Below are 24,614 nucleotides of genomic sequence, written 5' to 3' on the forward strand. Positions count from 1 at the left end.
CTTGCCAGGCCACTCCCTGAGCTTTTATAACCTCTCCCACCATGTACTGTCGCAGATAACTATTAATGGGAGCCAGAAGGGACATAAAGGCTTAATAACAAAAGACTTGCCGTGCCCCATAACTATAGCCATAGGCATTAGTGACACCTAGTGATAACAGTAGCAACTTTAAAACATAAGTGAGAGACCCAATAAGCAGCTAACAATTGTCCCGGGTTAGTTACTACCCAGAAGAAAAAAATTAGACACCCACTAAAGTACAGGGTGGCTACAATAAAATTGTCCAGCACAGACAAGTAGACATGTCATAACAAGTACTTCCTATTATTAAAATGCCAAGTAAATATATTTTAGGCCCTATTAAAAAAAAATTTTTATTTTGTATGTAATGTTCATATTTTTAGTTCCATCACTTTGCAGCTGTATGTAGCTGGTGGATCGCTTTTCAAAGTACGGTAGAGAAGCAACTGCCAGACATTCAGAAGGTGTTACTGTTAGCTTCTTAGTGGCCTTTTTTAAACCAAATAGGGATTTTCGGTGAAAATACCATGCTTCAATCACTGGCCAATCCTGTGGCTTGTGGTTGTGAAACAGCTCCATTCACCAAATACAACAGCGGGTATGATTGTTTCCTTGGCCATAAAGCAAAGCATTGTGTCGGTGGCACAGCACTGTTTACAGCACTGAGCAAGATGCATGTTATCTTTTAGGTGGGTGGTCAGGGTGTGGTAAAACTACACCTATTTTTAACGCCTTTGTAAATGAGGTTCATGCATTAAAACCTGTAAATTTAATTATAATGTTTTTTTTTTTTTCAGCCATGGCAACGGGCCTGAGCCAGCAGTACAGTGCAGCATGTACACAACTTAACCAACCTGTTAACCCTTTTATTGAGGAAATGCTGCAACAGCTGGAGCAGTCTGAGTAAGTAATATGACTTCATTTTGTTAACTGACATTTCTAAGAGTAGTCTGCATTGTTTAAAAGGGTTAATCCATGACTATATTACTATGCTATCACTAGACATGAAGAATGTGGCCTTTCCCACTGGGTTTGTTTATGAACTAGCTTTTCTACCTGCTACTGTATCAGTTAAGCCATCAGATTTTACACTTGCCTCAAATGTATGTCATAGTGAGATGTTTACCTCTTTGGCATAATTCAGACATCTATTGAGATAAAAATATGACCATTGCTGACCTGTTTTTAAAAACCCAGGCCCTTTGCTGCCATTTATTATAGGTACTTATATAGTGCCATCAATTTATGCAGCACTTTACATATACCGTTTATTGTACATTCACATCAGTCCCTGCCCTCAAGGAGTTTATAATCTAAGGTCCTTAACTCATATTTATACACTGGGGCCACTTTACCTACCAGCATGTCTTTGGAGTGTGAGAGTAAACCCACACAGAGAGAACATGCAAACTCTAGGCAGGTAGTGTTATGGTTGGGATTTGAACCTGCAACCCTAGTACTGCTAGTCAGAAGTGCTTACCACTTAGCCACTGTGCTGCCATCCTGACTTTATAACATCAGCTGGAAGTATTCTAAGTATGGAGTCACATTTAGAGGTCACACATGTATCACTTTATTTCGGGAGAAAGATCTGAGGCTTTAGACAAATGCAGTACAAGTAGTATAAAATACATGGGGATTAAAAGAAGGTTAAAAGAAGTATTCATTCCAGTGCAGAAATGCTAAAAATAGCTAATAGCACCTTTACATTCCAATTTCAAGTACGACGTGACATCCAAAATATCAAAGTGCAGAGTGCAAAAATAAATAAATAGGATATATAAATATGTGCAGTGTGCAAAATTGCATTTTCTTGCACACTGCGGACGTGCATGGACCAGTTCTAGTTCATTACCACCATTTATTGTGCTATATTTTGCACCTCCGTTTGCATTTTTGCACAGGCCAGCTACACTTAGCACAGGGAAGTTTTAATTTGCACTTTATTATTGATTGTGCACTTTTTTTGTGTCTTGTGTGTACTGCCCATTGCTGATCGTACATTGTTTATTATATAGTGCTATTGCTTACTTTGCACTTTACTGCAGATTTTGCACCTTTATTACTGTTTGTGCACTATTGTATGCACTTGCACAATAGATTTTTTTTTCACATATTTATATATCCTATTTATTTATTTTTGCACTCTGCACTTTGATATTTTGGATGTCACGTTGTACTTGAAATTGGAATGTAAAAGGTGCTATTAGGTATTTTTAGCACTTCTGCACTGGAATTAATATTTGTCTTCTTTTAACCTTCTTTTAATCCTCATGTATTGTATACTACTTCTACTGAGGTATTAGCAAAATCCTTTGGACTCTTCACCTACTGAATCTACACTTGTACTGCTGCCTTTAGCGGCATACTTCCCCATTGTACTTGTACTGCTACCTTTAGCATTATATCCTGCTGGGAACAGTATACCATCTTGTTGAATTTACCCTTATACTGCTACCTTTAGCAGCAGATTCTCTGATTTCTCTGGGAACAGCGCAGCACCACTCTTTAAAGTGGTTGTAAACTCTTACAAACCACTTTGACCTACAGGTAAGCCTACAGTGCCTTGTGAAAGTATTCGGCCCCCTTGAACTTTTCAACCTTTTGCCACATTTCAGACTTCAAACATAAAGATATAAAATGTTTATTTTTTGTGAAGAATCACCAACAAGTGGGACACAATTGTGAAGTGGAACGAAATCTATTGGATAATTTAAACTTTTTTAGCAAATAAAAAACTGAAAAGTGGTGCGTGTAAAATTATTCGGCCCCTTTACTTTCAGTGCAGCAAACTCACTCCAGAAGTTCAGCGAGGATCTCTGAATGATCCAATGTTGTCCTAAATGACTAATGGTGATAAATAGAATCCACCTGTGTGTAATCAAGTCTCTGTATAAATGCACCTGCTCTGTGATAGTCTCAGGGTTCTGTTGAAAGCGCAGAGAGCATCATGAAGACCAAGGAACACACCAGGCAGGTCCGTAATACTGTTGTGGAGAAGTTTAAAGCCGGATTTGGATACAAAAAGATTTCCCAAGCTTTAAACATCCCAAGGAGCACTGTGTAAGCGATCATTTTGAAATGGAAGCAGTATCAGACCACTGCAAATCTACCAAGACCTGGCCGTCCCTCTAAACTTTCAGCTCAGACAAGGAGAAGACTGATCAGAGATGCAGCCAAGAGGCCCATGATCACTCTCAAAATTTTATATCTTTATGTTTGAAGCCTGAAATGTGGCAAAAGGTTGAAAAGTTCAAGGGGGCCGAATACTTTCGCAAAGGCACTGTAGATTAAGGCTTACCTGTAGGTCCAAGAAATATCTCCTAAACCTATACAGTTTAGGAGATATTTACAAAAAGACAGCCACCGCTGTCTATGGTGCAGGCGCACTGGGCAGGCCGCAGATCGCGGCAATATGCCGCAAGTGTCAGCTCCCGTGCGCATGCACGGGAGTGACGTCATCGCTGCTCCGGCGAATCACAGAGCCGGACGTCATCGCTGCTCCGGCGAATCACAGAGCCGGAGCAGCGACACCCGGAAGTCACTCCGGGATCCATGGCAGTGGCGGACATGAAGATGGAGGACCACTTCGGGGGGCTTCGTTCTCAGGTAAGTTATTCATAATGAGCTAGTATGCTATGCACACTAACTCATTATGCCTTTGCCTTGCAGGTTCCTTTTTTTATTTTATTTTTTCAAGTGCCTTTACTTCCTCTTTAACACATTACACTCTCTGGTGGGTATGGTCTGACCCACACTCGGTGTTTGCAGCAGTTCCCTCCTTTATTATACATGGTAGCGCAGGAATAATTACACATTACTTTAGACAAATGCAGCCTATCAAAATAGAGGCCTGTATTCCATGAAAAGGCTCTACACATTAAGACCCCTTTCACACAAAAAACACAGGTGCTTTCACACAAAAAAAAGCACCTGAAAAGCTACCGAAAACCTATTTCCATTAAAATCAATGAATGTTTCCCACTGGTGCGGTGCGCTGAAGGGGCGGTGCGCTGGAGGGGTGGTGAAAAAAATTCCTGCATGAAGCATTTTTGGAGCATGTTTGGAGCGCTAAAAAAATGCCCCTCTCCATTGACATTAATGGGAACCGCCTCAAAAAGTGCACGAAAAGTGCCTCAAAATGGTTCTTTTGAATCGCATTACCTTTAAAAAAAGGTCCCTGCTAACGCCTCAAAAGCGTCCGGCATATTCAAGCACCTCAAAAGGGGCCTTATATTCCCGAAGGGGCCTTATATTCTTCTTGAAATGTTTTGTTTATTTTTTACTTTTTCAGCAGAAAACTGAAATATAGCAGCTGCCATTGTGGGGTTCTTTTTCTTGGTGCAAGATCTCTTGCCATATGTAGTATGGCTGCACTACCTAGTGAATTGCTGACCCAAATAAGCATGCAACTAACATGTATGGACCCCGACGTACATATTAAAATATAAACAATTTTAGTTTTAATTTTCTATTTTCATGCTCATTAGGAATTGTCTCATCTTTTCTTCTAGACAATACAATTTAAAATTGTGTGGAAATAATCGTCTGGTGGCAGGAAGGAGAGTTACGGATGAAGATTTCCTAGCTATTTCTTATGTTCTGAGACAGAAAAGCTTTATAGCAGGTAGGTTGTGGTGGAGGTTGTGGTTGTGGTTTTATGCAATGTACTATGCTCAGGGCTGGTGCAAGGATTTTTGACACCCTAGGAACCTCACTTTGCTGCCCCCTGGCTCCACCCCTTTGCCCTGCCCTTGTAAAACATGTGACCTACCAGACCATTGCACTGACCTACCTGACCCCTACACTGACCTACCTGACCATTAAAGACCTACCTGGCCCACCTTACCATTATACTGACCTACTTGACCATTGCACTGACCTAGCTGACACATACACTGACCTTCCTGACCATTACATTGACCTACCTGACACCTACACAACACATACACTGACCCACCTATCTGACACATACACTGACCTTCCTGACACATACACTGACCCACCTACCTGACACATACACTGACCTACCTGACACATACACCAACCTACCTGATACATACATTGACCCACCTACCTGACACATACACTGACCTACCTAGCTACCTGACATATACACTGACCCACCTACCTGACACATACACTGACCTACCTACCTGACACATACACTGACCCAGGGCCATCTTTAATATTGATTGGACCCTGGGCAAAAATTTTCTTAGGGCCCCCCTTCCCCCATGCATTAATTGCGTAGGGCCAGTTGGGTTTGATTGGTTATATCGGGTTGGGAAATCCATTGAGCACCTAGAAGCCACATAGAGCCACTACGAGAGGCAGAAGTATGCAGGGTGATCTCTAGGGGGCTGTGGTCAGACAGGCTGCTGGGTAAATAGGCAGTTTCTAGAATGTCTGTCAGCATAGAGGGGTTGGCAAACACATAGTCAATTCTAGATGCGGTTTTGCAGGAGGTAAAAAAACACGAAAAGGTTTTGATGGATGGGAATTTCCACCTCCAGACTTCCGTAACCTGCAGATAACGTCCAGTTTGACCACTCCCCGGTGAAAGACTTAGTTGGTAAGGGTTTATCTAGGTCTGGGCAAAGGATGGCATTAAAATCTCACAGAGGTTACAGCATATCATTACTGCTTACTGACTGGTTGCTAGAGGTTACAGCACTCCTTAAGGCTCACTGATTAGTTTCTAGAGGTTACAGCACATTTCTGCTTGTTGATTGGCTGTACAGTAATACTGCTCACTGGTTGCTATAGGTTACAGCACATCTTCTCCTCACTGCAGGATGGCATGCTATACCTATGAATGCTGCCTTTATTTACATATCAATGCAGTTGGCCTCAGCTATTTACATATGCATGTCACTGCTATTTACATATGAATGCCAGTATTTACATGTAAACACAGGTCTGCAGGTGAGTCATCTGTACACCACAATAGGGCAGAGCTGGGCAGCATTAGTAGCAGCAGAGGACTAGAACTTCAAGGGACAAGGGAATGTAAACTGGGATAGTTGGCAAGTATGAGGCAGCTGCTTTGGGCCCCACAACAATGACAGGGCCCAGGGCAGCTGCCCCTTTTGCCCTGCCTTAAAGACAGCCCTGCACTGACCCACCTGACTGCTACTCCCTCATCCCCCCTTCCCCCACACACAGCTCAGTGTAGATCGGGGAGAATCCATCCTCCTCTTTACCTCTGCTCTTCCTGGTTTCATCAACCATCACATCAGGGCTCTCCTCAGCACTGGGGGGGCAGTATTGCTTAGGAGTCCCCACCAGCGCCACCCAGCCGCTCCATGGTGTCCCCTGCCATCCGGAGGGTCAGCTAACAGCTGCTGCACCTCTCCCCATGCTCCCATGATCTCCAACGAGCCCCGTCCCACCCCTTCCACTGCACTCACACAGACACGCAGGCCGCAACGGAGGGAGAGGCTACAGTAAAGCAGTCACGGAGCGGCACTGTCAGATATTCCAGTGTGAGGATATGTGAGAGTGGGGCGCTCAGCGGAACACATCGGGGGATTGGTGGCATGCAGCGGATGTGTTCCCAGGACAGCTGGCCCAGCACTGAACTGGGGCGAGCAATCAGGAGAGGAGTTTGAGCCGAGCTCAAACATGCCTAGAGCTTCTCCGGGACCAGCTGTGGCTGCGCCCTAGGTTAAAATTGGAATACCAAACCCATGAAAAAAATCATAGGACCAGTAATAAATAAACTGGCAGGGACTGGGAGTGGTAGTTTTTGTCTTGGTCATGCTTATTACTCATCTTAATCTCGCTTTCCACTGCATGCATGTATCTGTCTTAAAATAAACAAGTCCTATTGCCAATTCATAGCATTAGCCCATCCCATCCCTTGTAGATTCTCAACTGCTCCACTGCTTCCCTATTTGCCAGCTGGAGCCTTGTAACATATATGGTACTTCTAGGTTTAAGGAAACATATGACCTTTTCCATTCCTTCCCAAAAGCAGTGCTCATTGCTTGAACGGCATATCACTGGGCCTGAGTACTGTCACATGGGGCAGGGGAAGGTCCTTAGCGTTATGTTGCCTCCAACAAAGAAATCAATCAGAAGACCATCTGGGCCAGGAGCTTTGCCAGTTGATAGGAAGTTAATTACAGCAGGAACCTCTTCCGTGGTAATTGGAGCAACTAGTTAAGATCTTTCGGAATCAGAGAGCCAGCCAAGGGCTACCGGATCCAGAAGAGATGCCAAACTCTCTGGGTCTAAACCCAAGGGTAGTGTGGTGGTATATAAGGACTGATAAAAAAAAACACGGAAAGCTTGCAAAATAGCCTCTGGGGAGGAGATGGCCTCACCTGTGGGAGAAGTAAGTTCAGTAATCATGGTATTAGGGGTGTCATGGTGCGATATCATCGCCAACAGCCTGCCATTTCTGTCCCCCTGTTCGAAGAACTTTTGCTTCGTATTACACATTTCAAGTCTAGTAACCTCTGTTAAGTGAAGGTGAAGACTGCGTTTAGATGCCTGCAACGCATCAACGTTTTGAGACGGAAGGATCCAATGCATATTGGTCAGAAGCCAATCCCACCTCATTCTCCAATGCTGTTGTGGCAGGAATTTGTTGCAACCTGACCGCCTTGATAGCTGAGATGTAATGGCCCTTTGTAAATGCCTTGAAGGTGTCCCATACTATCTCAGGAGAGGATGACCCTTCATTAGAATCCCAGTAATTGCGTAGGGCCAGTTGGGTTTGATTGGTTATATCGGGTTAGGAAATCCATTGAGCACCTAGAAGCCACATAGAGCCACTACGAGAGGCAGAAGTATGCAGGGTGATCTCTAGGGGGCTGTGGTCAGACAGGCTGCTGGGTAAATAGGCAGTTTCTAGAATGTCTGTCAGCATAGAGGGGTTGGCAAACACATAGTCAATTCTAGATGCGGTTTTGCAGGAGGTAAAAAAACACGAAAAGGTTTTGATGGATGGGAATTTCCACCTCCAGACTTCCGTAACCTGCAGATAACGTCCAGTTTGACCACTCCCGGTGAAAGACTTAGTTGGTAAGGGTTTATCTAGGTCTGGGCAAAGGATGGAATTAAAATCTCACAGTAGTAAAAATTTTGCAGGACAATAGGGGACGATCCTCTCCAATATAGTATATAGAATTTAAGATTAAAAAGGGCAGCGGCACATATATGCCAGCAAAGACATACCTGTGTTGCCATAGCTTGAGTACCAGTATCACATACCTACCCAGCGGATCTGTGTGAACTGCTTCTATGACACACAGGAGAGACTTATGCACTAAGATGGAAACCCCCCTCACGTATGTCGAGTAAGAGGCATAAAAAGCCTTTTGTACCCAGGGCCTGTTCAGAGCTCTTAGCTTACTGCTCACCAGGTGTGTCTCCTGCAGAACTAGAACAGCTGGACTATATTGTTTGATATATTGAAAAAGAAGTGACCTCTTAAATTTAGAGTTGAGGCCATGCACATTACAGGATACTACAGAAAAGGTATCTTGACCACATGATGCCATGTTCATTCCGGCCAAAGTAATTAAAGGAGATTAATAGTGGTAGAGTAGATGACACTCAGTGAGCAGCAATGGAGCAAGAGCCATTGTATGTGAGACACAAAATAAACATATATAAAAACAATTCAACCAATTCAACCAAACTAAAACCTCCCAAGCACCAGGTGCCTATCCTACCATCCTACCATTTCCCAGCACCCCCCAGAGCATCATGGTGGGGGGGGGGGGGTGTGCCAGGAAGTGGTCTATTACTATTTTTATTAAATAGTGTGATTTTTACTGCAATTCTGTCTCAGTCTGATTCATGGTTCCTGACAGTAGGCAAAGGCCATGAATTCAGAAGTTGCAGGCAATTCACTAGTTGGTAATATTTTTTCCAGATTGGATGAGCAAAATCACCGCATGGATCAGTTTGCCATAACATTACAGATGCTCCTGAATCACACTGCTCACCTGGAACCTTCCACTGTGGTTGCTCTGGTAAAACCTGTGTTGCAGGTGGTCCCTGCTGCCGCTCCAGTCTCTGTGCTGGCACCTGTCTCGAACATTACCTCTATAAGGGGTATGTCTGGTTCTGCTCTGCTTCCCCAGTGTTTCGGGGCTATCCAGTTCAATGCAGAGGGTTCCTCAACCAGGTTGATATTTACTTTGAGATGCTGCCCCAGTCGTTTCCCACGGACAGAAGCAAAGTAGGCTTCAGGATATCTTTACTTTCTAAGAGAGCCTTGGCCTGGACAAACCCTCTATGGGAGACATAAAAACCCATTCTCCAGAGTTACCCGGAGTTTGTGGCTTCCTTTAAGAGGGTATTTGACGCTCCCGCACACTCCACGTCTGCTGCCAAAGGCCTGATGTCCATCAAACAGGGTATGAGAACTGTTGCAGACTAAGCCATTGAGTTTCGTACTCTGGCAGCAGAGGTTGCTTGGAATAATGAGGTTCTCGTGGCTGATTTTTCTCATGGCCTCTCAGATCACATTAAAGATGAAATAGCAGCCCAAGACATACCCACTAAGCTGGAGAAGTTGATCACGTTTAGACATGTGCATGAGTTTTCGCCCAAATGCATTTTCGTCCGAATTTCAGGTATTTTCGTTACCGTTTTAACAAATGATAACGTAAGTGCAGAATCTGAAAAACTAAAGATCCAACATAAACAAATGCTTTATTTTCATTTTTGTTGTGACAACAGTTCGATATAGATAGGAGATTCCACATGATGCTGACAATAACAATCTGTGTCTATCGAACCTGTGGTCGAATGTGCCTAACCTTAACTCTATCAGTCCAGGATTATTCTACATAGAGAGAAAAGATTCAACATAGAGAGAAGAGATTCGACATAGAGAGAAAAGATCACCGCTGGAATTGGGTGTGGGAAGTAAAATAAAAAGAATGATGATGATGAATGTTATTGGCTGATTGTAACCAAAGAGGAGGAGCAGTAAAATAGCTAGAACTAAGTACACACCTACAGCCAACTTACTTTCACTTACGATTGCTAGCAGAGAGAGACACACACACTGAATAATTTCAGAAGACAGTCAATCTTAGCTGGTCCGTTTGTCAGAGAACCTAAATTATTTAGCAATTAAGCATAAGCACAGCAGCAGAACAATAGTGAAGCAAGCTACAGTTCAACTTAACTTTTTCATAATAATCTGCTGCTATTGTGTTAGTGTTGTGAACCTGATAGTGATACTAGTGTTGCTAGTGTTGTGATAGCCTCAGAGGCTGCCCATGTTGTGGGGGGGTTTATTATTATAGATTCTATATTATAGATATAGATTCTATATACCCTATCTTGTTACCTGTCTGATCAGTGATCACTATCACCAGTCCATTTTCTGTTTGAACTATATACATTCAGTATGAACAACAAAGATTTGACAAAGCAGTGAAAAACATACAAACATTGAATCTTTGGCTTATGGTGTCTGTCGAAAGTTCTAAGAAGATTCGATGGAGCAGCTAAACTATATGGAGTCATACAGTTTAGCTGCTCCGTCAAATCTTCTTTGAACATTCGACAGACACTATAAACCTTCAATGACAGATTCAACCTTAATTAATTTGGATTTTCGGACATATGCAATTTTTAACAAAAAAGAAAATGAACAAAAATGAATATCGGGAGTAACTAAATAAATGTATTTTTCGGATGAAAATGAAATTCCAAAACAAAATATTTCAGTGTGCACGTGTCTAATCATGTTTGCCATCCTCATTGACTCCAGACTCTGAGAGAGACCTTCTTTTAAGGAGTGCTTACAGAAGCCTACTTTACATTTGGCTCCGAGCTTGCCTCCTTCACCTTCCATACCTCCTGGTACCGAGTCTGCCAGTGAGGTAGAACCGATGCAGTTGGGCTTCACGCATCTCTCTGTTGATGAGAGGGCCTTTAGGAGGAGGGAGAGATTGTGCCTTTATTGTGGCCAGGCAGGTCACTTTTGGAAGTCTTGTCCTACCTGTCTAGGAAACGCTTGCAGCTGAAGTACTGTAGGGGACAGACCTTAGGTGGCATTGTTACGTCCCCAGTTATCCAGAAGGATAAGCCCCTGGTACTGGTTACTTTCTTGGTCCGAGTCATCCATTGAGATACTCTAATTGACTCTGGGACTGCAGGCCTGTTCATAGATGGTGCCTTTGTGTCCAAGCACTCAATTCCGTTGCAGCTGCCATTCCATTTGCCACTCCACTTGCCATTGAGGGGAGACCTCTACAGCTTTCCCAGGTGACTCATGAGACTGCTCTGTTGACCATGGTCGTGGGGGCTCTTTACCATGAGATAATCCAATTCCAAGTCATTTCCTCACCTAATTTCCTGGTGGTTATTGGTTATCCTTGGTTTCAGAGGCACAACCCCTCTTTTAATTGGCTTCATGCTGAGGTTCTTTCCTGGTCGCCACAATGCAGGGAGACATGTTTTTTGAAAGTGGCTAAGGTCTTGTGCACCCCTTCACTCTCTGCCCTGCCAGAGGAGTACCATAAATTTTGCGATGTCTTTGGCAAAGGTCAAGCCGGTGATTTGCTTCCGCACCAGTCGTATGATTGCGCAATTTCAACTTGGTGCCATACCCCCTCGTGGTCGGGTCTACCCTTTGTCTGTCTCAGAGGACAAAGCCATGGAGGAGTATGTGGTCAACGCACTTTCTCAAGGATTCATCCGTAGATCCTGGTCTCCTGCTGGTGCTGGTTTCTTTTTTGTGAAAATTAAGAATGGTGAATGCATATCTTATTCCTTTGATTACGGAGTTAATTAACCGCTTCAAGGGAGCAACAGTATTTATGAATCTTGATTTGCGAGGAGCATACAATTTCATGATCATCAAGGAGGGTGACGAATGGAAAACTGCGTTGAATACCAAAACAAGCCATTATGAATACCCAGTCATGCCGTTTGGTCTTTGCAAAGCTCTGGCAGTGTTCCAGGAATTTATCAGCGAAGTCCTCTGAGATTTGTTGCAGCTATGTGTGGTGGTTTATCTTGACAATATCCTCATATTTTCCAAGTCCCTAGAGAGCCATCACACAGATGTCCGCCGTGTGCTGCAGAGTTTGAGAGATAATAACCTGTATTGCAAATTGGAGAAGTGCGAGTTTTATTGTGAACCGCTAAAATTCCTGGGCTGTTATTTCCACTGCTGGTTTTTCCATGGACCCAGAGAAACTTTCGGCAGTCTTACAGTGGCCTCGATCCATAGATTTACGGCCATTGCAGCGTTTTCTTGGCTTTGCCATTTATTATCGGAAGTTTATTCGTAACTTCTCGTCTCTGGTCAAACCCCAGACTGATATGACCAAAAAGGACGGTAACCCACAGAATTGGTCTGCAGAGTCCATTAACCTGTTCCCGACCAGTCGTCAAAGTTTTACTGTGGCAGAATAGCACGGGCAGGCAAAGCGATGTTATGTTATGTTGCTTCTTTAGGTGGGCTACTAGGGATGCATGCTCACCCGCTGCTCGCCCCCAGAGCCGATGCGAGTGCACGGCGGTCTCGATGACCACCAGGCTCACGTGATCGCTCGTGACACAGCAAGAACCGGGTTCTCTGTGTGTAAACACAGAGATCCTGGTTCTCTCACAGTAGAAGTGACAGATTGTCTGTTCATACAAAGTATGAACAGCAATCTATCATCTCCCTGAGTCAGTTCCTTCCCCCCTTCAGTTAGAACACAGTTGAGGGAACACAGTTAACCCCTTGATCGCCCCTAGTGTTAACCCCTTCACTGCCAGTGACATTTTTACAGTAATCAATGCATTTTTATAGCAATGATTGCTGTATTAATGCCATTGGTCCCAAAAATGTTTCAAAATTGTCCGATGTGTCCACCATAATGTCGCAGTCATAATAATCACAGATCGCTGCCATTACGAGTAAAAAATAAATAAAATAAAATAATAAAAATGCTAAATCTATTCCCTATTTTGTAAATGCTATAACTTTTGCGCAAACCAATCAATATACGCTTATTGCAATTTTTATTACCAAAAATATGTAGAAGAATACATATTGGCCTAAACTGAGAAAAAATTTGCTTTTTTAAAAAAAAAAATGGGGATATTTATTATAGCAAAAAGTACAAAATATTGTGTTTTTTTTTTTTTCAAAATTGTCGCTCTTTTTTTGTTTATAGTGCAAAAAATAAAAACCGCAGAGGTGATCAAATACCACCAAAAGAAAGTTCTATGTGGGAAAAAAAGGACATCAATTTTGTTTGGGTACAAAGTGGCACGCAATTGTCAGTTAAAGTGACACAGTGCCAAATCCCAAAAGGTGTTCTGGTCAGGAAGAGGGTAAAATCTTCCGGGGCTGAAGTGGTTAATGCCTTTGAGAGTCTCAAGGCTGCCTTTGCTTCTGCTCCTCTGTTGGCACATCCTGATCCTACGATACCTTTCATCCTTGAGGTTGATGAATCTCAGACTGCAGTTGGTGCCCTGCTGTCTCAACGTCCTACCTCTGAGAGCGCTATGCATCCTTGTGGCTACTTTTCCAAGACATTATCTCCTGCAAAGTGCAATTATGAGATTGGGGACAGAGAGTTGTTAGCGATCATATTACCCCTAAAGAATGGAGGCATCCCCTTGAAGGTACCACTGTGCCGGTTCTTATTCTGACTGACCATAAGAATCTCACATTCTTGTCTACCTTCTCTCCCAGAAGGGCGCGATGGGCTCAAGTTTTAATTACATAGTCTCATTCTTACCCAGTACTAAGAATGTAAAGGCTGATGTTTTGTCACGACAGTTTTCCTCCACTTCTAAGATGGAGTCGGTTCCTGTGATTTCTCCCGATCGTATTCTGGCTATGGTTCGTACCAGTCTCACTTCTCCTTTGGGTGACAAAATTCTTGCCACTCAGATCCATTCTCCTCCCCAGAAACTTTGTGTCCGCTGCTTTGTCCCAGAGAGTCTCCATACTGCCATGCTCCAAACTTACCATTCTCCCAAGGCCACCCAGGGAAGAATCAACTCTTTTGGGCCATTTCCCAACAATTCTGGTGGCCTAGTCTATGTACTGATGTAACCACCTTTGTAGCTGCTTGTTCCATGTGTGCTCAGAGTAAGACACCACGACACCTTTCAGTGGGCCTCCTACAACCCATACCCAATGGAGAGAGGACTTGGACCCACCTGTCAATGGATTTAATTGTGGAGTTACCCAACTCTCAGGGCAAAGCAATTATCCTTATGGTGGTTTATCGGTTCTCAAAAATGTCTCATTGTATTCTACTTAAATAGTTGTCCACATCTAAAGAACTGGCTTCCATTGTTGCTTGGGAGATCTTTTGCTTACATGGGCTACCCAAGGTTATCATCTCGGACAGGGGTAGCCAGTTTGTGTCCAGGTTCTGGTGAGACATTTGTGCACAGTTGGGAATTCAGCTTTCTTTCTTCCTCTGCGTATCACCTGGAGGCCAATAGGGCTGCAGAATGAGCCAGCCAGTCCTTGGACCAGTTTTTATGTTGCTACATTTCTGAATACCATAACAACTGGTCAGACCTCTTACCTTGGGCAGAGTTTGCTCACAATAGTGCCATCAATACCTCTTCCTGATTCTCTCCATTCATGGCGAATTATGGTTTCCAGCCATCCATGTTGCCTGACTCATTTGTTCCCTACTTGGGTAAAGGTCCAAGAGTCTTTGCAACATGCCATGGATAGGTACAGACTCCATTCTGATGGCAGATGCCTACCTGCGCCTTCCTATCAAGTTGGGGACAGGGTCTGGCTGTCATCTCACAACGTCCAACTATGTGTTAACTCATTAAAACTGGCTTCATGGTTTATTGGGCTTTTACATATTCTCCGTAGGATCAACCCAGTGGTTTACACTTTAGACCTTCCTTCTAATATGCATATTTCAAATGTATTTCATGTTTCCTTATAAAAAACCTTTGGTGTGCAACCGTTTCACCACTTCAGTACCACGTCCTCACCCAGTTTAGGTTGAGAACCATGAGGAGTATGAGATACAATCTATCATTGATTCCCGTAGCTTCCGTGGGCAAATACAGTACCTGGTTCATTGGAAGGGGTACAGTCCAGTGGAATGCTCTTGGGTCTCATCCTCAGACATACATGCTCCTGCCCTCCTCCGTGCCTTCCATAGATGTTTTATCCTCGAACCTGGTGATCCTCCGAGGGGGAGGGGTCATTGAGGAGGGGGTACTGTCAGGGCTAGGCTCAGCCCTTCCTTCTCAGAACTCTGCACTCAGCTGTCAGTTAAATACCAAAGACTTCCTTCCACAGTGACTCACATGGTCTTCATTTCCTGCTTGTCAGCTAGAGCTGCTGGTTATATAAACTCCTTGGATCAGATCTCCTGTGCCTTTGCCTTGGTTAACATATCCGGACTCTCTCTACTGTGTTTTCCTGTGAAAGACTTTTGCTTGGCCGACTTCCCTTCTGGTTCCTGAGCCTGTTTTCTGCACCCGACTTCGCTAATCTCTGGCCTCCTGTTTCTCTGGCTTGTTCCGACTACCCATCCTGATTACAGAACTCTGGCTATGTTTTGACTATGTTTGCTCTGTTTATCCAATTTTACCATTTTATTAAATAGTGTGATTTTTACTGCACTTCTGTCTCAGTCTGATTCATGGTTCCTGACACAAGCTCCAAAGAGCTAGGCCATCCTAATCCTCTTGTATTGAATTATGTAGTTTCTGTACTGTCGCTATTATATTGTAAAGTGCCATGCAAACTGTTGGAGCTAAATAAATCCTGTATAATGATAATAATAAATTATAAAAAGTACTTGATTACATTTTTCAGGTCTTGACTTGCGGTTCAACAATTTGACTGACAAAGGCGCAGTACACATTGCAAACTTCCTTCAGGTTTGTAATGAAATAAAAAAAATATATTTTTTGAGATCCATATAACAATATTATATGCATTTCAATATTATTTACTTTCAGGAAGGAGGTTCCTTATTTCATTTAAATCTTATGGGAAACGACATTGAAACAGATGGAGCGGAACTTATTGCAAAAGCCTTGCATGTAAGTAACATATATGTTGTTTTATAGTATTAGATTGTTCGATTTATACATAGCTGAAATAGTTTTTAGAAATGGCACATTAGGAAATATGTGTCATATGTGTAAAGGAATCAAGAGAAAAAAAACCCCCAAAAATATGCAACTTTTTCAACTTTGTTGTGGCTGATCTTCTAAAAATTACAGGGGCATGGCTGTCATGGTAATCTTCTGGCTTCATTATTTTATGAATCGCTGATTTGGAACGAGGAATAAATCCTCCATGAAGTTGTTGCATCTCCTCCTACCAAATGTTAATTGAGCAGTTAATTAACTTGATTAAATATAATGGGTGACATCTTTTCAATTCCTTTAAACCAGGATAGTTTTATATACAGTTAAGCCGCGTACACACGGGCGGACTGTCTGGCCTACTTAGTCCGCCGAAACACATTTCAGCGGACAGTCCGCTCGTGTATGGGTTTCAGCGGACTTTTTCAGCGTGCAGTCTGGCGGACTAAGTATTTCGGAATGTTGGAAATACTGTCCGCTGGACTCGCATTTCGGCGGACAATCCGCCCGTGTGTGTGCCAGTTCGCGGTACTTTTGAAATGAGCGGACTTTTCCCGCCCGGAGAAAAGTCCGCTCATTTCGAGCGGGTATCCAGGTAGGCGGGGCCCGCGACGGAGACGTCGCTGGCCCCGCCGCCTGGTATGGACTTAAAGGGGAACCCCAACGCCGAAAAAAATCGGCGTGGGGGTCCCCCCCAAGTCCACAACAGACCCTTGTCCGAGCACGCTACCCGGCCGGCCAGGAAAGGGGGGCGAGCGAGCGCCCCCCCTCCTGAGCCGTACCAGGCCGCGTGCCCTCAACATGGGGGGGTGCCTTGGGGAAGGGGGGGCCGCGCGGCCCCCCCACCCCAAAGCACCTTGTCCCCATGTTGATGAGGACAAGAGCCTCTTCCCGACAACCCTGGCCGTTGGTTGTCGGGGTCTGCGGGCGGGGGGCTTATCGGAATCCGGGAGCCCCCACTGCCACTTATATACGGACTCGCCCACACACGCGGAGGAAAGTCCGCTCATTTCGAGCGCGTCTCCAGGTAGGCGGGGCCCGCGAAGGAGACGTCGCTGACCCCGCCGGTGTCACATGGCTTTATGTCACATGGGTTGGTCACATGGTGACCCCGCCCCCTTACGATGTCATAGTCCCCATGTGACATCAACCCATGTGACCAACCCATGTGACACCGCCCCATTGTCCCTATATAAGTGGCAGCGGAGCGCGTCCCTGGCATTGCGGCCAGAGAGAGCGTCGAGGCAACATCTCCTGGAGAAGAAGAAGAAGAAGAAGAAGAACGGAAGGCGGCGGCGACGGCGGCTACAGAAGACCGGGCCACCGCCTGTAAAAGAGCTGTAAGAAGGCGCGGTGGCCCGGCAGAAGAACCGAAGAGGGGGACAAGACCCCCGAAGTCGGGACAAGAGGCCGGCGGCGAGGAAGAAAGCCGGACTCCTCCGCTAGCAAAAGAGCTACAAGAAGATAGCGGAGGAGTCCGGCGAGAAGACCCCCGAAGACGGAAGACCCCCGGAGCTGTGCAATAAAATATTTTAACCCTGTGTTGTGTTTTTTTTTGTACTTTTTTTCACAGGTGAATGGGTAGGGGTACATTGTACCCCATACTCATTCACATAGGGTGGGGGGCCGGTATCCGGGGGCCCCCTTATTAAAGGGGGCTCCCGGATTCCGATAAGCCCCCCGCCCGCAGACCCCGACAACCAACGGCCAGGGTTGTCGGGAAGAGGCCCTTGTCCTCATCAACATGGGGACAAGGTGCTTTGGGGTGGCACCCCCCCATGTTGAGGGCACGCGGCCTGGTACGGCTCAGGAGGGGGGGCGCTCGCTCGCCCCCCTTTCCTGGCCGGCCGGGTAGCGTGCTCGGACAAGGGTCTGTTGTGGACTTGGGGGGACCCCCACGCCGATTTTTTTCGGCGTTGGGGTTCCCCTTTAAGTCCATACCAGGCGGCGGGGTCAGCGACGTCTCCTTCGCGGGCCCCGCCTACCTGGAGACGCGCTCGAAATGAGCGGACTTTCCTCCGCGTGTGTGGGCGAGTCCATTCATTTCAAAAGTAGGGCGGATAGTATGGCGGACTTAGTCCGCCGTATTAGTCCGCTCAAAAAGTGCCGCGTGTGGGCAAGTCCGTTCATTCGAAAGTATGACGGACTGTCCGTCGGATTGTCTGACGGACTAAGTTGGCCAGACAGTCCGCCACGTGTGTACGCGGCTTAAGGCTCCTTGGGATTTTATATACAGCTCATCACCCTCAACACACCATCCCCACTGTCAAACATGGTGGTGGCAGCATCATGGTTTGGGCCTGCTTTTCTTCAGCAGGGACAGGGAAGATGGTTAAAATTGAGGGGATGATGGATGCAGCCAAATACAGAACCATTCTGGATGAAAACCTGTTGGAGTCTGCAAAAGACCTGAAACTGGGATGGAGATTTATCTTCCAACAAGACAATGATCCCAAACATACAGCAAAATCTACAAAGGAATGGTTCACAAATAAATGTATCCAGGTGTTAGAATGGCCAAGTCAAAGTCCAGACCTGAATCCAATTGAGAATCTGTGGAAAGAGCTGAAAACTACTGTTCACAAACGCTCTCCATCCAACCTCACTGAGCTTGAGCTGTTTTGCAAGGAAGAATGGGCAAGAATTTCAGTCTCTCGATGTGCAAAACTGATAGAGACATACCCCAAGCGACTTGCAGCTGTAATCGCAGCAAAAGGTGGCTCTACAAAGTATTAACGCAAGGGGGCCGAATAATTTTGCACGCCCCACTTTTCATTTTTTTATTAGTTAAAAAAGTTTCAAAAATCCAATAGATTTCGTTCCACTTCACAATTGTGTCCCACTTGTTGGTGATTCTTCACAAAAAATTAAAATTTTATATCTTTATGTTTGAAGCCTGAAATGTGGCAAAAGGTTGAAAAGTTCAAGGGAGCCGAATACTTTCGCAAGGCACTGTATACTGCAAATGTAGTATATTTAATTATTTTTTTTAATAATAAAAGCTAAAAATTATAAATCAAGGTGGATGAAAATCCGCTTCATTAAATTTGAAATGGGCACATATATTTGCAGTGTTTTCTTATCTCTCTTCAAAGCACTAGGTCCTGTGACTTTCTCCTGCTCCATTCTTCTGTTATCAGCATGATAACTTCTGACAAGTTCTCCGACACGTGATAAAACCAGCCTGAATTGTGTGTCAGGGTGGGTGCTATAAATAGATTAGCAGAAAGCTGCTCTACTTACATGACAGCTCTGAACGTCTCTGTCTATGTGGAGGGGGGGTGTGTGCCTTTCCTTTAATCAGCTGTCTCCCAGTGTAATCCAACACTACACTGCTACTGCTGAATGAGGAATTGGAAATCTGGCCCCCCCTCCATTCTGAGACATACAAAAAATAGCAGGTAGACTCAAAATCAGTTTACTGCAGCAGATCATGCAGTGATTGCAATTGTTTGCCAGAGGTTATAGCCTATCCTTACTGCTCGCTGGGTGGTTGCTAGAGGTTACAACACATAATTTCTGCTTGCCGATTGGTTGCTAAAGGTTAATGCACATCATTACCACATACTGATTGGCTGCTAGAGATTAAAGCAGATCACTACTGTTCGCTGATTGGTTGCTACAGGCTAATACACATCATTACCTCTCACTGAGCAGTGGAGCAATCCTAAATAATTGAGCAAGTAAAGGGGCACATTAATGCACATACTACAGGAGAGTGTCAGAGACTGCAGACATACTACAGGAGAGGTTCAGAGATTGCAGACATACTACAGGAGACAATCACAGACTGCGGATATACTGCAGGAGACAATCAGAGACTGCTGACATACTGCAGGAGACAATCAGAGACTGGTGACATACTGCAGGAGACAATCAGAGACTGGCGACATACTGCAGGAGACAGAGACTGGGGACATACTACAGGAGACAGAGACTGGGGACATACTACAGGAGACAATCAGAGACTGCAAACATACTGCAGGAGACAATCAGAGACTGCGAACATACTGCAGGAGACAATCAGAGACTGCAGACATACTGCAGGAGACAATCAGAGACTGCGGACATACTGCAGGAGACAATCAGAGACTGCAGACATACTGCAGGAGACAATAAGAGACTGCAGACATACTACAGGAGACAGAGACTGCGGACATATGGCAGGAGACAATCAGAGACTGCGGACATACTGCAGGAGACAATCAGAGACTGGCGACATACTGCAGGAGACAATCAGAGACTGGCGACATACTGCAGGAGACAATCAGAGACTGGCGACATACTGCAGGAGACAGAGACTGGGGACATACTACAGGAGACAATCAGAGACTGCGAACATACCGCAGGAGACAATCAGACTGCGGACATACTGCAGGAGACAATCAGACTGCGGACATACCGCAGGAGAAATCAAAGACTGCGGACATACTGCAGGATACAATCAAAGACTGCGGACATACTGCAGGAGACAATCAGAGACTGCGGACATACTGCAGAAGACAATCAGAGACTGCGGACATACTGCAGGAGACAATCAGAGACTGCGGACATACTGCAGGAGACAATAAATGTCTGCGGACATACTGGAGACAATCAGAGACAGCGGACATACTGCAGGAGACAATCAGAGACTGCGGACATACTGCAGGAGACAATAAGATACTGCGGACATACTGCAGGAGACAATCACAGACTGCGGATATACTGCAGGAGACAATCAGAGACTGCTGACATACTGCAGGAGACAATCAGAGACTGCGGACATACTGCAGGAGACAATCGGAGACTGCGGACATACTACAAGAGACAGAGACTGTGGACATACGGCAGGAGACAGAGACTGGCGACATACTGCAGGAGACAATCAGAGACTGGCGACATACTGCAGGAGACAATCAGAGACTGGCGACATACTGCAGGAGACAGAGACTGGGGACATACTACAGGAGACAATCAGAGACTGCGAACATACTGCAGGGGACAATCAGAGACTGCAGACATACTGCAGGAGACAATCAGAGACTGCGGACATACTGCAGGAGACAATAAGAGACTGCGGACATACTGCAGGAGACAATCAGAGACTGCAGACATACTGCAGGAGACAATAAGAGACTGCGGACATACTGCAGGAGACAATCAGACTGCAGACATACTACAGGAGACAGAGACTGCGGACATATGGCAGGAGACAATCAGAGACTGCGGACATACTGCAGGAGACAATCAGAGACTGGCGACATACTGCAGGAGACAATCAGAGACTGGCGACATACTGCAGGAGACAGAGACTGGGGACATACTACAGGAGACAATCAGAGACTGCGAACATACCGCAGGAGAAATCAAAGACTGCGGACATACTGCAGGATACAATCAAAGACTGCGGACATACTGCAGGAGACAATCAGAGACTGCGGACATACTGAAGAAGACAATCAGAGACTGCGGACATACTGCAGGGGACAATCAGAGACTGCGGACATACTGCAGGAGACAATAAAAGTCTGCGGACATACTGCAGGAGACAATCAGAGACTGCGGACATACTGCAGGAGACAATAAGAGACTGCGGACATACTGCAGGAGACAATCAGAGACTGTGGACATACTGCAGGAGACAATCAGAGACTGCGGACATACTGCAGGAGACAATAAGAGACTGCGGACATACTGCAGGGGACAATCAGAGACTGCGGACATACTGCAGGAGACAATCAGAGACTGCGAACATACTGCAGGAGACAATAAAAGTCTGCGGACATACTGCAGGAGACAATCAGAGACTGCGGACATATTGCAGGAGACAATCAGAGACTGCGTACATGCTACAGGTGATGGTCAGAGAACTTTTAGCAACGCACAGCTTGACAGTTGAATAACACAGGTCAGGGTTTAAGCAGTCAGGCATTTTATGGGTGCAAGGACATACCTGAGCAGCCAAACACACTACATACATTAAGGCTCCATTCACACAGGGGCAACACGACTTGTAGGCGACTTGAGTGAGGCAACTTGTACACGACTTGAGTTAAGATCACAGCGCGACTTGGGACTACTTCAACACGACTTGTGATGACTTCAACCTGACTTGGGACGACTTACAAGTCGCCCCAGGCCAGGCGACTTTTGCCGTGGCCAAGCAGAGAATGAGCTCAAGGGGGAACTCCACACCAAATTTCTGCAAAAAAATTTGGCGTGGGTTCCCCCTCCGAGAGCATACCAGGCCCTTAGGTCTGGTATGGATTCCAAGGGGAACCCCCTACGCCGAAAAAACGGCGTGGGGGTCCCCCTCAGATCCACACCAGACCCTTATCCGAGCACGCTACCCGGCCGGCCAGGAAAGGGGGTGGGGACGAGCGGGCGGCCCCCCCCCTCCTGAGCCGTACCAGGCCGCGTGCCCACCCCAAAGCACCTTGTCCCCATGTTGATGAGGACAAGGGCCTCTTCCCGACAACCCTGGCCGTTGGTTGTCGGGGTCTGCGGGCGGGGGGCTTATCGGAATCCGCGAGCCCCCTTTAATAAGGGGGCCCCCGGATACCGGCCCCCCACCCTATGTGAATGAGTATGGGGTACAATGTACCCCTACCCATTCACCTGTGAAATAAAGTACAAAAAAAAACACAACACAGGGTTAAAATATTTTATTGCACAGCTCCGGGGGTCTTCCGTCTTCGGGGGTCTTCTCGCCGGACTCCTCCGCTATCTTCTTGTAGCTCTTTTGCTAGCGGAGGAGTCCGGCTTTCTTCCTCGCCGCCGGCCTCTTGTCCCGACTTCGGGGGTCTTGTCCCCCTCTTCGGTTCTTCTGCCGGGCCACCGCGCCTTCTTATAGCTCTTTTACAGGCGGTGGCCCGGTCTTCTGTCGCCGCCGTCGCCGCCGCCGCCTTCCGTTCTTCTCCTTCTTCTTCTCCTGGAGATGTTGACTCGACGAGCTCTCCGGCCGCAATGCCAGGGACGCGCTGAGCTGCCACTTATATAGGGACAATGGGGCGGTGTCACATGGGTTGATGTCACATGGGTTGGTCACATGGGTTGATGTCACATGGTAAGGGGGCGGGGTCACCATGTGACATCAACCCATGTGACCAACCCATGTGACATCAACCCATGTGACACCGCCCCATTGTCCCTATATAAGTGGCAGCGGAGCGCGTCCCTGGCATTCCGGCCGGAGAGCTCGTCGAGTCAACATCTCCAGGAGAAGAAGAAGGAGAAGAACGGAAGGCGGCGGCGGCGGCGGCGACAGAAGACCGGGCCACCGCCTGTAAAAGAGCTATAAGAAGGCGCGGTGGCCCGGCAGAAGAACCGAAGAGGGGGACAAGACCCCCGAAGTCGGAAGAAGAGGCCGGCGGCGAGGAAGAAAGCCGGACTCCTCCGCTAGCAAAAGAGCTACAAGAAGATAGCGGAGGAGTCCGGTGAGAAGACCCCCGAAGACGGAAGACCCCCGGAGCTGTGCAATAAAATATTTTAACCCTGTGTTGTGTTTTTTTTTGTACTTTATTTCACAGGTGAATGGGTAGGGGTACATTGTACCCCATACTCATTCACATAGGGTGGGGGGCCGGTATCCGGGGGCCCCCTTATTAAAGGGGGCTCGCGGATTCCGATAAGCCCCCTGCCCGCAGACCCCGACAACCAACGGCCAGGGTTGTCGGGAAGAGGCCCTTGTCCTCATCAACATGGGGACAAGGTGCTTTGGGGTGGGGGGGCGCACGCCCCCCCTCCCCCAAGGCACCCCCCCATGTTGAGGGCACGCGGCCTGGTTTGGCTCAGGAGGGGGGGGGGGGCGCCCGCTCGTCCCCACCCCCCTTCCTGGCCGGCCGGGTAGCGTGCTCGGATAAGGGTCTGGTGTGGATCTGGGGGGGACCCCCACGCCGTTTTTTCGGCGTAGGGGGTTCCCCTTGGAATCCATACCAGACCTAAGGGCCTGGTATGCTCTCGGAGGGGGAACCCATGCCAAATTTTTTGCAGAAATTTGGCGTGGAGTTCCCTCTTGAGAGCTGATAATTCTGTCAGAGTCGCCTCCGTATAGACGGAGATCCGACTTGGAGGCGATCTCCATTGAAATCAATGGGTACCGGTCGCCTACAAGTCGGATAGAAGTAGTACAGGAACCTTTTCTGAAGTCGGAGCGACTTCAGTAGTGTGCATTAAGACGGCTCTCATTCACTTACATTGCTTTTTAAATGTTGTCCGACCTGAGGCGACCTGAGGCGACTAGGGGCGACCTGAAGTCGGATCAGGAGTTGCCCCTGTGTGAATGGACTCTTAGAGGTATGTGGGCGGGGCTTCCATTGTCTGATCTCACTACAACACTGATGCTCCACTGATGCTTTGTAGAGGGGCCCCGTTACCCGTGAATTGGGGCCCCAAATGAAGGTTTTGCAGAGTGCACGGAGGACACGGGAGGTTGTATTCCCACGCTAGCCAGCTGAGAGGGGGCGGGGCCGGGAGCTCCACTGACGCTCTGACCCCGCCCCCGTGCAGCCTGTATGCTCGGAACAGAGCAGCTGTAGTGAGAGCCA

General features: G+C 46.5%; 1 protein-coding gene across 2 annotated transcripts in view; it reads left to right on the plus strand.

Moving 5' to 3' along the window:
* LRRC34 (leucine rich repeat containing 34) overlaps positions 1-24,614 on the plus strand; it is a 44,367-nt gene that overhangs the window by 5,089 nt on the left and 14,664 nt on the right. For both annotated transcript variants that reach the window (XM_077488012.1, XM_077488013.1), the window contains exons 2-5: positions 819-924; positions 4,536-4,648; positions 15,809-15,873; positions 15,955-16,038. In XM_077488012.1, coding sequence (XP_077344138.1) covers positions 821-924; positions 4,536-4,648; positions 15,809-15,873; positions 15,955-16,038 — 366 coding nt within the window. In that variant the 5' untranslated portion in view covers positions 819-820. The remainder of the gene's footprint in view (positions 1-818; positions 925-4,535; positions 4,649-15,808; positions 15,874-15,954; positions 16,039-24,614) is intronic.

The sequence above is a fragment of the Lithobates pipiens genome, unplaced genomic scaffold, assembly GCF_037356315.1.
Source record: "Lithobates pipiens isolate NorthernLeopardFrog02 unplaced genomic scaffold, aLitPip1_a1.2 Scaffold_18, whole genome shotgun sequence".
Lineage (NCBI taxonomy): Eukaryota > Metazoa > Chordata > Amphibia > Anura > Ranidae > Lithobates > Lithobates pipiens.